This window comes from Montipora capricornis, chromosome 11 (assembly GCF_036669925.1).
Source record: "Montipora capricornis isolate CH-2021 chromosome 11, ASM3666992v2, whole genome shotgun sequence".
Classification (NCBI taxonomy): domain Eukaryota; kingdom Metazoa; phylum Cnidaria; class Anthozoa; order Scleractinia; family Acroporidae; genus Montipora; species Montipora capricornis.
Window position 1 is genome coordinate 27,078,673 of NC_090893.1, and position 12,500 is coordinate 27,091,172.

The 12,500-nt window shown below is 40.1% G+C and overlaps 1 protein-coding gene and 1 long non-coding RNA gene across 2 annotated transcripts in view; both read right to left on the reverse strand.

Moving 5' to 3' along the window:
* LOC138024661 (tetratricopeptide repeat protein 28-like) overlaps nucleotides 1–1,170 on the reverse strand; it is a 7,941-nt gene extending 6,771 nt beyond the window's left edge. Inside the window, exon 1 of the mRNA XM_068871875.1 lies at nucleotides 1–1,170. This exon is cut by the window's left edge and continues 1,816 nt beyond it. Coding sequence (XP_068727976.1) covers nucleotides 1–1,170 — 1,170 coding nt within the window.
* Nucleotides 1,171–5,688: 4,518 nt separating this feature from the next.
* Nucleotides 5,689–12,500, reverse strand: part of LOC138023509 (uncharacterized) — a 16,327-nt gene continuing 9,515 nt past the window's right edge. Inside the window, exon 3 of the long non-coding RNA XR_011126702.1 lies at nucleotides 5,689–5,971. This is a non-coding gene — a long non-coding RNA (uncharacterized lncRNA). The remainder of the gene's footprint in view (nucleotides 5,972–12,500) is intronic.

A 12,500-nucleotide genomic window follows, 5' to 3' on the forward strand; every position in this document is an offset into this window, starting at 1 on the left:
TTTTCCCTCTCCGGCCCTATCACCTACTTCTTTCACAATACTAAGATTTTGTTTATAGTACTCTATGGCTTGCTTTGTTTTACCCACACAGAAATAGGCATTGCCAAGATTCCCATAGGCTATTCCCTCCCCTGCCCTATCTCCTACTTCTTTTGCTATGCTAAGATGTTGTTTGTGGTACTCTATGGCTTCCTTAAAATTGCACATACTGAAATAGGCATTGCCAAGATTGCCATAGGCTCTTCCCTCCCCGGCGCTATCCTCTACCTCTTTCATAATACCAAGACCTTTTTTTTGGTACTCCGTGGCTTCCTTAAAATTGCCCATGCTGTGAAAGGTACTGCTGATATTCCCATAGGATTTTCCCTCCCCGGCCCTATCCCCTACTTCTTTTGCAATGCTAAGATGTTGTTTGTGGTACTCTATGGCTTTCTTAAAATTGCCCATACCGTCAAAGGCAATGCCGATATTTCCATAGGCTATTCCCTCCCCGGCCCTATCCCCTACTTCTTTTGTAATGCTAAGATGTTGTTTGTGGTACTCTATGGCTTTTTTAAAATTGCCCATACTGCTATAGGCATTGCCAAGATTGCCATAGGCTCTTCCCTCCCCGGCCCTATCCTCTACCTCTTTCACAATACCAAGACTTTTTTTATGGTATTCCATGGCTTGCTTAAAATCACCCATACTGTAATAGGCATTGCCGAGATTACAATAGGCTACTCCCTCCCCGGCCCTATCCCCTACTTTTTTTGCAATGCTAAGATGTTGTTTATGGTATTCTATGGCTTCCTTAAAATTTCCTATACTGTTATAGGCATTGCCAAGATGACCATAGGCTCTTCCCTCCCCGGCCTTATCCTTTACTTCTTTTGCAATGCTAAGATGTTGTTTGTGGTACTGTATGGCTTGCCTAAAATTCCCCATACCGTAATAGGCGTTACCTAGATTGGCATAGGCAGATCTCTCCAACACCCTTAAGCCTATTTCCTTAAAAATGCTTGATGCCTCTGTGTAGTTCTGTATGGCCTTTCTAAAATTGGATATGCCATAATGATAGTTGCCTATATTGAAAAGAGCGAGACCTTCAGCTTTTCGGTCTCCGTCTTCTTCCGCATTACTAAGCTTTTGCATATACTTTTCCAAAACGTTCAACTTTCTATCTACCATTGTTGATAATCAGAATCTGGAAGGTACTCTTTAAAGATAGGGGTGTGCCAGGAAGAAAAGTAGGCAGTCTTCGACTGCCTAGGTCTGTTTTCACAAAGTCAGTGGTGCTGAAACAGTAAAAGGAATAACATTTTATTTGTATAACTTATCGACACTATACACCAGAAAACAACATTGCTTGCTTTCTGAGGGAAGGGTTTTTATGGTTTAGGAACATGTGCAAGATCTACATAATGTTTGTTTCAAGTGAATTTCCGTCAGCTATGAAAGGCTCAACATAATCTATCTCCCCTGTGTGTTACATAGGTCAAGGAATTTGCAGCATAGTTGCTGGTTCAACGACTGTTATATCCACGGAATTTTAACTTGATGCTATGGCGTAAAGTTTTAAATGCATTGCGTCTACCTCAGATGTTATTATTATGTGATAAGCACATGTTCCTTGCATAGACATCATTGTTTAAATATTCTACCCACGACCTTTTCACGTTCCTTTTTCTTGGGATGCTCTCTAAAGGCATTGAACACCAGCAGCTCTTATTTCTAAATGAGGATTAACACGGCGGCATAACTGATATGATACAGACCTAAAGAAGCAATCACCAAAGGCCTCCAATAACATATAGAGGTCTCAAACCATGCATGCGCAGTTTAGATTTCAGTTAACATGTTATCAGACCCACCACATGTTAAACTTTCTTAATATTACAGTCTAATTAGGGTATATAAAACTAACCTTACTTAAATTATTAACTATTCCTTTACGTAACCTGTAGGATGATACTAAACGTGCTGATTGTATTACTCTACTATTTACAGTAAAACAGTTCGGGCCTTTTACAAACCAGCAGCAAAATCTACGCCAAGTTCTTTCCCATTTCAACGCCTCCTTCTCTTCTGACAATGAATTTCACCTCTTACACTTTACTGCATTCCATTGCGTCACTTTCTTCGTGTTTTCTCTTCTTCTTGCTTATCTCCAGCTTCTTTAATTCTTTGAAGGATTTTCCCCACTCGCCGCCACTGACAATGGGGTTTTGTCACTGATTCTTTCCGACAGCTCCTGCTAATGGCTCACAGCAGTGTTCTTAGTTCCTCTCCCGTTTTACCCTCAGGCTTTCGTTCTCCAACTCTTTGCTTTCCAACACGTCAACAACCTTGCGCCTCTTCAACAACCAACCAGCACCATATCTTCCACATCCATATATAGTTTATTTAATTTATTCAAGTTACGACAAAACAATGTTTTCTTTTACAAAACTTCATTACAACACTTAAAAAGAAGTTCATCAACACTAAATCAGATAATACACTAAGGAATCATACAATAGGTAATTAACACTTACACTAACGAACTAGTCGAGTGGCTAAGACGGTTTACAGACTGGTGAAAAAAATAATTTCGTGACAAGCTGATGGGATTGACCTAAGAGTTTTCTTGGCACACTTTTACTATGAGTTGTCTTATAGTGTGACAGACCCCATACTGCATATAGAGTGTGTATCAGATTGCAAGTCTTTTTTGGATGCCATAAAATGCAACAAATTGATCAGCAAGAAGAGGTTACACAGCAGCCAGCCATCAAGGAAAGTTTTAGCAAAGAACATGTCAGTGATGTTAAATGGGTTGAGGCCAGTGAGCAACTTGCCGATTGCCTAACAAAGCATGAATCCTCTCCAGTCAAATCGTTCATCATCTTTGAGATTGCCATGCTACAACAAGTTGCAAAATTGTTGAGACACTCTCATTAAAAAACACCTTTTCTAGCTTCCAATGCCCGCCGTATCTAGAATTTAAACCATTCCCACTTCCTCTCCCCTCTCCCCCTTTCAATGTTGACTGCTTAAGTTCCCAACATTTTTTTGTCTTGCTAGCAACACTGATAAGGGGGGGAGGGGTGCTGCAGTGTGACAGATAATAGGGAAATTAATAACGCCCCAAGAAGGTGAAGTGTCTCCACTATTTTTGCAACTTGTTGTCTGATTGATTGCAATTATTTTGCCAGTACGGATTTGAATCCTATAGGGAAACGTTTCAACGTAGAAAAGCAGGAACTAAAGAAACAATCATTAAATATCGTATAAGCTCTGAAACATTTAAGAAACTTGCACGCGAAGTGCAAAGCACATTGTACCAAACACGAACGGATATTAATTATTGGCATACGGTAGCATCGATTTTCGTTTGTTTCGACTTATCATCGCTAACAGAAGACTCCGCACCAAATACTAAAGCGGGCAAAGTATTTTGCACTGCAGATCTGATGTTCCAAAAGTTACACATGGCTCGTATTATGTAACACAATACCATTTATCGTGTTTCTTGGTGACGTCAACCGGGGTGGTGGCGTTACAGTTGAAAATCGTTTCTTCGAGGAAACAGCACAATTCAACTAGTACTTCTTTTCTAAACAATCCAATACATTACCAGATGATTCGTAATAAAGTTCACACAGTTAGAAATCCTGTACATATCGCCTATTCCATTTACCAACGGTCTACCATCCAAGCACGGTCTACCATCGCAACAGCAAGAAATATGATATCATATTATTTTCTCAGTGAAAAGTTGTGGTAGATCGTGTAGATCGTTTCATATAAATGTCATAATGTGTAGCCGGTACAAATTTGTTGCCTTTTGTATCTCATTGTAAAACAAATCTCGCAAAGGATTTAGCACAATCGGGTGCTTTCTTTTGATCATTGTGCTCAGTCAGTCATTCCAAAGAACATGGAATTAGCCTGTCTCCGACACTTCACTTAGAAGACTTGCTAGTAAGCGTTACTAATCCCTTCTCTGGAAGCAGACTAGCCCGAAAGCAATAAGTAATGTTACAAATGGACCTCTATGAAAATGTATCTTTGTATAACAATGTTTGCTAAGAATTGATTTTTCGGAAAGTGGATGTTCCCTTTAAATGGCATGCGGTCGCAGTTACAGGAGAGGTTATGTCCGTTTCTCATTCGTAAACAACAGCTAATTTCGTACATGTTGCGCGTGCTTTAGATGTCATGTGTCGACCGAAATATGGTTGTTTAAGGCAAATTATTTCGAAATCGGTTCCAGCATATCTCTAGCGTACTTTAAAAAGCGAAAAGGATGGAAATCACTCCTTTTCGTGTATCAAATTATGTGTATTTTCGACTTGACTCACAGAAAGCACTGAAATGGCTTCAAATTACGTCATACCGAAACCCCGCCAAAATCCAGTTTATCGCTGGCCATTTTCCATTCACAGCAGACCAGAGAATTAAACCCTTTTTTTTGGAAACACCATATTAAACGCAAAGGATAGACGCCTTCCCGTTCCAATAAACAAAGTGACCGTGTACCAATACAGTCACAACCAACTCAGACAACAAGTTGCAAAATTGTTGAGACACTTTCATTAAAAAAACACCTTTTCTAGCTTCCAATGCCCGCCGTATCTAGAATTTAAACCATTCCCACTTCCTCTCCCCTCTCCCCCTTTCAATGTTGACTGCTTAAGTTCCCAACATTTTTTTGTCTTGCTAGCAACACTGATAAGGGGGGGAGTGGTGCTGCAGTGTGACAGATAATAGGGAAATTAATAACGCCCCAAGGAGGTGAAGTGTCTCCACTATTTTTGCAACTTGTTGTAGCATGAAATTGACGTTGAAAAGAACAACGCACTTCAAAGGTAAACTGTTCACTTGAGTTTATTAAGAAGCTTCTGTTACAAATGTTTAATTATATTTGACATTCTTTTTTTTCAACTTAAAAGAAGATAAATTATGATTGCGTACCCCTAGAGAATTGTAGGGTATTATGGGGTGGACGGCTGTTGGCAAAATGTTTTTCGCTGTGTGGTTGTGCGCAAGTTTAATAAAGTTGAGTTTTTTATCCGTGTCCAACGCCTCGAAGGATTTTGATTATTTGGATAATAATAAACAATAAGATTTCCCGCTGGGATTCATCGCTCTTTCTGAACAATGGAAGCTCGCTGGACCTTGAAACTTGGCCAAGAAAAACTAAATTTACCCATGTGGTCATTGCCAGAGATTGAGCGTGACTGATATTGGAGATGTGTGATTTTATCGGGGAGATGTGAAGTAAGCTCGAAATTACTTTCCAGCCTTTCCTTTATTTTTTTACGAGTGATAACCCAGTGATAAACACGCAGAAAGCATGCAAGTCACCAGGACAATAAAGCGCAGGTTTTTTTTTTTATTGAGACCTTTTCCGTAAAAATATCATTTTGAGTCTGTCATTGTGAATCCCATTAAAATTCTTGTAATTTTTAACTGAACCTGGGCTGCCTGTGGCCTAACAGGCATCATGATTAAGTGCCACTGATACGTAATCAGAGCTGGTTTGTATCACATAGGTCATATATTCACACAAATGGAGTTAATCTTAACTCTAAAACAATAAAGATTTAAGTAACAACGGGCTGCTTACCACTGTTGGTGTGAGCTGAAGCAAAGCCTTCGAATTCGTCAATAGAAAGAAATTACTCTGCCTAATGATGATTTGATGTCAAGTCTCCTTTCTTTCTTGTCTAGTTAAGAAAGGCTCTTCCTGCGTTAGGGTTAGAAATCGAGTGGAGAGAAATAAAAGTTATGTTTAATATTGAGTCAACTGAATTTAATTAAACTTTAAATGCTAGCTAATGTAATTTCCTTCGTGTCTATGGTCCGTGTTTGACTGCAAATATTCCTGTGCCACTAGCGAACACTCATTGTCTGATATGGCAGGTTCTCACTGAGGTAATCTGCAGAGAGTCATTTTTTTCTTCTTAGAGAGTTCAGTGACCTTCAGTTTTGGTAAGAACAGCTCCTTCATAAAGTAGACAAAATGAGCAACAGTTTATATAGAGCCTGTAGGGGACATGCCATATAATCCTGAATGGATTTAAAGAAAGAAGCAAAACAAAACAAAATAGAAAAATAGAAAATTCGAGACCCGAGATAGAAAATGCAAGAAAAAAATGTAAATACGAGATAGGCGAAAGAAAATGCCAGGTATAGAAATTTAAAAGTCATGTCTAAATTAAAAAATCGAGGAGTGGGGAACAGGGAATCCCTACAGTGGACATTTCGAAAACGGGTAATGTGGAAATGAGAATACAAGAGGCTAGTGGCAATTTTATTAAAGGTGTCACAATCATCAACGGAATTGAGGTTTAACAGTAGCTTTCATGAGCAACAAAACAACTCCCCAGCAGATTGTGCAACAAACCTTTCCAAGTGCGTACCTTTTAACGTTAGACTATTAAATTTACGCCTAAACCCACTGTAGCTTACAAAACTGTGCAACAGTGAAACCCGTAAAAAGATGGAGCAATGATGGTTAATGTTTTGAAACCTCATACGAGATCGTAAACACTTCTCCACAAGCTCACTTAAAAAGCTTCCATGTTGTCCGGGCCGGACATTTGAAGCGGCAATTAGGCGAGGATACCACAAACATCCTTCAACAACACAACGAGTTTAATGACAATGTAGTGAATCTTTGACATTATGACAACCAGCGATGTCGACCTTTCATCTGTATTACTACCTTTGACAAGCCGTAAAAACCTAAGAAATATGACAAACATTAGCTAGCGAATCGGAACTAGAAACGGAGACTATCCAGCAACTCACCATATGATGAAAGACGGCATAAGCAAACACAATTCACAACTAAGCGTTCTTTCACGAGCGTTTTCTCCACGTGCGATTTAGAAGAGCAAAATTACTGAAGTATTATGGTCTACATGTACGTCATTTCCATGGAAAAAACCGGAACCGCGGAACGGACTTAACATTAACGATTTGTTGAGGAATAGCCTCAACACATGTTATGGAACCTGGCTTAAGAAATCACAAACACTTCTCCACTGATTAAGCCATTGAGCAAGTTTTGATGTTTTGAAACCCCATACGTGATCGCAAGCACTTCTCCACAAGCTCACTTAAAAAGCTTCGATGTTTTGAAACCTCTTAAGAAATCGCAAACACTTCTTCACAAGCCGTCAATTAAAAAGTTTCGATGTTTTGGAAAATGAAATCTCAAACACGTCTAGCCACTGAGTAAGTTTGCATGTTTTGAAACTCCTCGCGAGATCGCAAAAACTTCTCCAGAAGCCGCCACTTAAAAGGTTTCGATGTTTTGAAACATGAAATCTCAAACACTCCTAGCTACTGAGTAAGTTTGCATGTTTTGAAACTCCTCGCGAGATCCCAAAAATTTCTCCACAAGCCGCCACTTAAAAGGTTTCGATGTTTTCATGCCTATTTTAGGGCCGATTTACACGGTACGATTTTTGTCGCAAGCGACAACGGCTTACGACAGGCCCACGACATCATTTGCGATTGTTGTGTACGTCAGGAAAAATGTCGTAGCATTTTAAAACATGTTTTAAAACGCTACGACAATCGTAAGTCATGTCTTAGGCCTGTCGTGAGCTTGTCGCATGCGACAAAAGTCGCACCGTGTAAATCGGCCCTTAAGAAGTCACAAAAAATTGTAAACAGGTTTATAAGCTGACGAACATGACCCGATGTTTCGAAACCGACTCTTTCTCCCTTAAATATCTGTTTAGCCTCGCCTTACCAATTTTCAAAGAAGGTCAGGCACTTCTGGAATTCTTTAAATCGAGAAATTTAGATAATTTCCCCTTCACATACAAATTTTCGATATTTAGAAAAAGAGTTACACACACAGGCAAAATGACACATTTATTAGCAAGCAGGCGTGGAAGGCGCGAAAGGCTTAATTAATGGCATTTGTGAAATCACAGCCATTGTGGATTTGAAAACCCACCTCCATTTCAAAGACCTTTTGTGTGGTAAATGAAGTGTTTCGGGTGAAAATCAATAGTTCTTTTACTTTTGTATAAAGGGCCTATAAATCGATTAATAAAGAATCCAAAACAGGAACATTCCTTTTTTTATTTAAGAACCGCGTATTTTGGGGCTGCTGAACGTTATTATTATTATTATTATTATTGTTATTATTATTATTATTTATTACCTTTCCTTCGAAAATAAACTGAGGAACGGAAACGTTTTGATAAAACCATGCAAGCAGCCCACAGAACAAATACAAAGGCGCAACTTTGGTTTCTCCAGAGACGGTTAGAGAGGAGCAAATATCTGAATTGTGAATGAAACGAGATGCTTCCGTGAAGCATACACTGGGTTGCCTGTGGTACATGCTACAGAAAATCAGAAGGCACTGAATTGTGTGGTATTGAAATACAGCATTCCAGTCTCTGAAGAATAAAAAATAAAAGAGAAGCGAGAAACATTGGCTTCTGGTCTGACATGTTGATAATTTTCAAGTTCCCTCACAACTTCGTTTCACCACAAGTGTGCCCTCTGAGCATCTGACAGCTTTGTGATACTAAATTTCACTGAAGTCAAGCCCTGTTCCGCGGGGTTAGTGTTAGGATGGGAGACCAAAACAATAAACCCCTCATAAAAAACAGAAGCATGTGACCGAAAATACTATTAACGCTAACAAATGCGAACTCAGCAAGGTACAGATTTTGTTAGCTTGCTTTATGCACAACAAATATTGATGCAAAAGTAAATAAATATTGATACACAGTTTTTAGAAAGAGCAGAAGGAAGTTTCCGGGACGGTCGATCGAGAATAAAATATTTACGACATGAAAACAACATTAATTTTGAACCGTGAATATAGAATAAAAAAAGTTACGATCAGCGACAAACATTTTGGGAGATTTTTGCTACGTTTAAGTAAATTGCAAAATCGAAAGTGACATGGCCGGAATTTAGCGGGCGCCGTGATTAAGTTACCCTGGCATGTTTACTCGCCAAACAATGAAGCATCTGTGTCAAATGATGGCAAGGTACCGGGTTTTTGTAAGTTTCTTTTTCCGTCAAGTGTTATAAAGTTTGAAATGAAATGAGCGAATTGAAGTCAAAACAAAGATCACAATCGCCCAACTCTTGTTTATCACCAGGTGATTCCATCATTTTGGAAATAGCAGCTACTTTATTATTCATCTGCGTCACAAGTTTTCACTGATTTTGGGGCTCATTTTGTTGAAACTCGAGCACGCCTCCAACAGGCCTGTGAACCCTTCCTGCTGACTTTCCATTATTGAGCTCCATAAGGGTATATTTTGTTTAAGGATCCACTAAAACGCCATTCGCGTTACATGACTTTCGACGCCATTGCAGGCTAAGTTAATGATTCTAAAAATATTGAAGGGCCGCAGCCAGGATGGAACATAGTTAAAATTTAAAAATCGATCTCTGGCTAAAGTGATTAAAAAACTACGAGCTTTCGACTGCCCGAACTGCAGTCTTCGACGGGTAAAATGAATGATAAGAAATCGATGAGAAAATTGTTCGTGGTGTTATATTGGGGAAACCGGCAGAGCTTTCAATACGCGAAAAAAAGAACATTTAAGGAACACCAAAACTGCGGCCAAAGGCTCTAGAATTGCTAACCACGCTTGGTCCAACAACCAAGCCATTGATTTCGAGAATGCGTCAGTTATTGACAAAGGCACTTTTAGAACGAGAAAAACATTAGAAGCGTGGCATACCACAGTGACACCCAACGCAGATAACAATTCGTGCCCTTTACCTGGACAATACAACATTCTTTTTAACAAATATTCATAAATTTTCTACATTCTCATCATTTTGCAATGTACGTTTTTATTTAAATTTTCTCATCGATTTCTTATCATTCATTTTACCCGTCGAAGACTGCAGTTCGGGCAGTCGAAAGCTCGTAGTTTTTTAATCACTTTAGCCAGAGATCGTTTTTTAAATTTTAACCAATTAATGATTCTACCGTGTCCACCAGAGAAATCTACGCAGTTCCACTACCCTCTCAATCCTAAGAAAATACGCGCAGAAGGCTCTATGCAGAAAGACACCACTTACCAGGGGAGTGACAGGCAAGACTTTTACCGACACGGAAAAAAAAAACTAAAAAAAAGAAAAAAAAAGAAAAAAAAGAAAACAAACAAACTGAACGCAGACCTCGACTGGGTTTGCCATAAGGCAACCCAGTAAAAATCGGCTTCTGGATCAATCGACAGCTGTCAAACAAATAGTTCAAAGATGTAGCGCAACAAACCTATTCGTCACATGTCGCGCCACACCCGATCTGTTGTTGCGCCTAGCAAGCTTGTCTGTTGACATATTTCCCAGGAAATACTGCGAAACTTGACCGCACTCGCTGAAAAAACACACTTTTCCTTTTCCTCGATAAAAGCTATGCTATCAAGCAATGGTTTGAGAGAACCCCTGCCAGCAAGGGATTGCCAGCACATAAATTTTCTAGCTAGAAAAGAGATGCCTTGGGAGCGGATATTCTGCATATTGGCTCTATTGAGCCCTCCTGAACAGGCACACTGTCCAATTTAGAAAATATAGAACAGTTTGTCTAAGTCAATCAAATCCCAGAAAATACAATAGGTAATAGAAATTAGCCAATCTGCACAAAGCATAGCGTCAGTTCTGTCGTCTCCGTTTGTAGTAGTTGACAAAGGCGTAGTTTAGCCACAGAGATTTGCTTTTTTTTCCCCATTTCTCAGGACTTTTTCAGCGATATCACCGCAAATGAGAGATTTCCTACATTGCCAGAAGAAGAGCTTGCCAACCTGAGAGGCAACACGAAAACTTGGCTGAATGTTTTCAGAATGGAAGGTGCAGAGTTAGGAAGCGAGAAAGCGTCTCTGCTTCTTCGCACCCAAGTGAAGATGGTAGCTGTCGATGTCGTGATCCAAGCCGGTACGAAGCCTAGTACGCCAGGCAGACCTATCCTTTGCAATAGACTCAAATGTTGAAAAGTTGATGTCGAAGTCCCTAAGGTCACGCTTGATTACATCCTTCCATCTCAGGTCTGGGCGTTCGATATTTCTGGGTGCATTAACTAGCTCCCCATACAGAATGACTTTCGGGAGGCGAACAGTGGCATTCTGCACACATGTCCAAGCCATCTCAAGCGCCGATGCTTTGGAGTAGACGTTAGTGGCAATGAGCCAGAGCGAGATAGTACCTCAGTGTTCGTGATCTTGTCACGCCTGCTTATGTTCAAGATCTGTCTCAAACAGCGGAGGTGGAAGCTGTTTAACTTCTGTTCTTGTTTCCTGTACGTAACTCAGGACTCAGACCCATAAAGTAGGATACCGAGGATAAATGCTTCGTAAACTTTAATCTTGGTCTTGATGACGGTGAGTCGTTTGTTGTTGAAAACATGTTTGGTAAGACAACCAAAGGCAGAGCCAGCCTTACCCAAACGACAGTTGATCTCATCGTCCAGAGAATTGACACTGGATGCACTAGAGCCAAGATAGGTGAAGTCATCAACGTTCTTCAGGAGAGCATCATGAACTGTGAAATTTGCTTTAGCAGAAAAGCAACTCAGGATTTCAGTTTTCTTTATGCTGATTGTCAGGCCAAAGTCAGTGCAGGCCTGAGAAAAGCTGTTCATAATCAGTTGAAGGTCTTCAGGACTATGAGCACAAAATACTGCATCATCAGCATAGAGCGTATCACAGATGTAATGAGTGGAGACCTTTGTTCTTGCTTTTAAACGAGAGGGCTTAAAGAGATTTGCGTCAAAGCGTGTGTTGACAGCAAGTGATGGTGCATTAGCAGTTGTCTTTCGGACCAGGATAGAAAAGAAGATCCCAAAAAAGTTTGGGGCCAAGAAGCTGCCCTGTTTGACACCACTAACAACATCAAAAGGTTGGGATATAGAGCCATCAAACTGTACAGTGCTTCTCATGTTCTCGTGGAAGGCAATGATCATCTTGAGCAGGATAGGAGGGCATCCGACTTTCTGGAGAATCAGGAAAAGAGCCTTGCGGTTGACAAGGTCGAATGCTTTTGTTAGGTCGACAAACGCAATGTGGAGGGGTTTCTGCTGCTCCCGACATTTGTCTTGCATTTGTCTCAGTGAAAAGATCATATCCACTGTTCCACGGCCAGTACAAAAGCCACATTGAAACTCGGAGTAAACACTTTCAGCGATTATTTGCAGACGGGATAATAACACTCGGGTGAAGACCTTCCAATGCCGCTGAGTAGAGATATGCCTCTGTAACTATTGCAGTTACCACGGTCGCCTTTATTTTTATACAGTGTTACGATATTTGATTACATATACAAACTGTGGAATTCCGTGGCTTGAAGGATCAAAGCACTCCAGAATGTAACAAGTTTTAACGCTGCTTTTAAGAAATGATTGGTGGAATCTCAAAATGTGTCCTAGAATTCTTTAACTTAGCCTGTTGCGCTTGTTAGTAAAATATCCTCACTGCACACCTATTACCCCGTCACGGAGAACTAAGTTATGGAAAGATACCGCTCCTGTCTCCCAACCTATC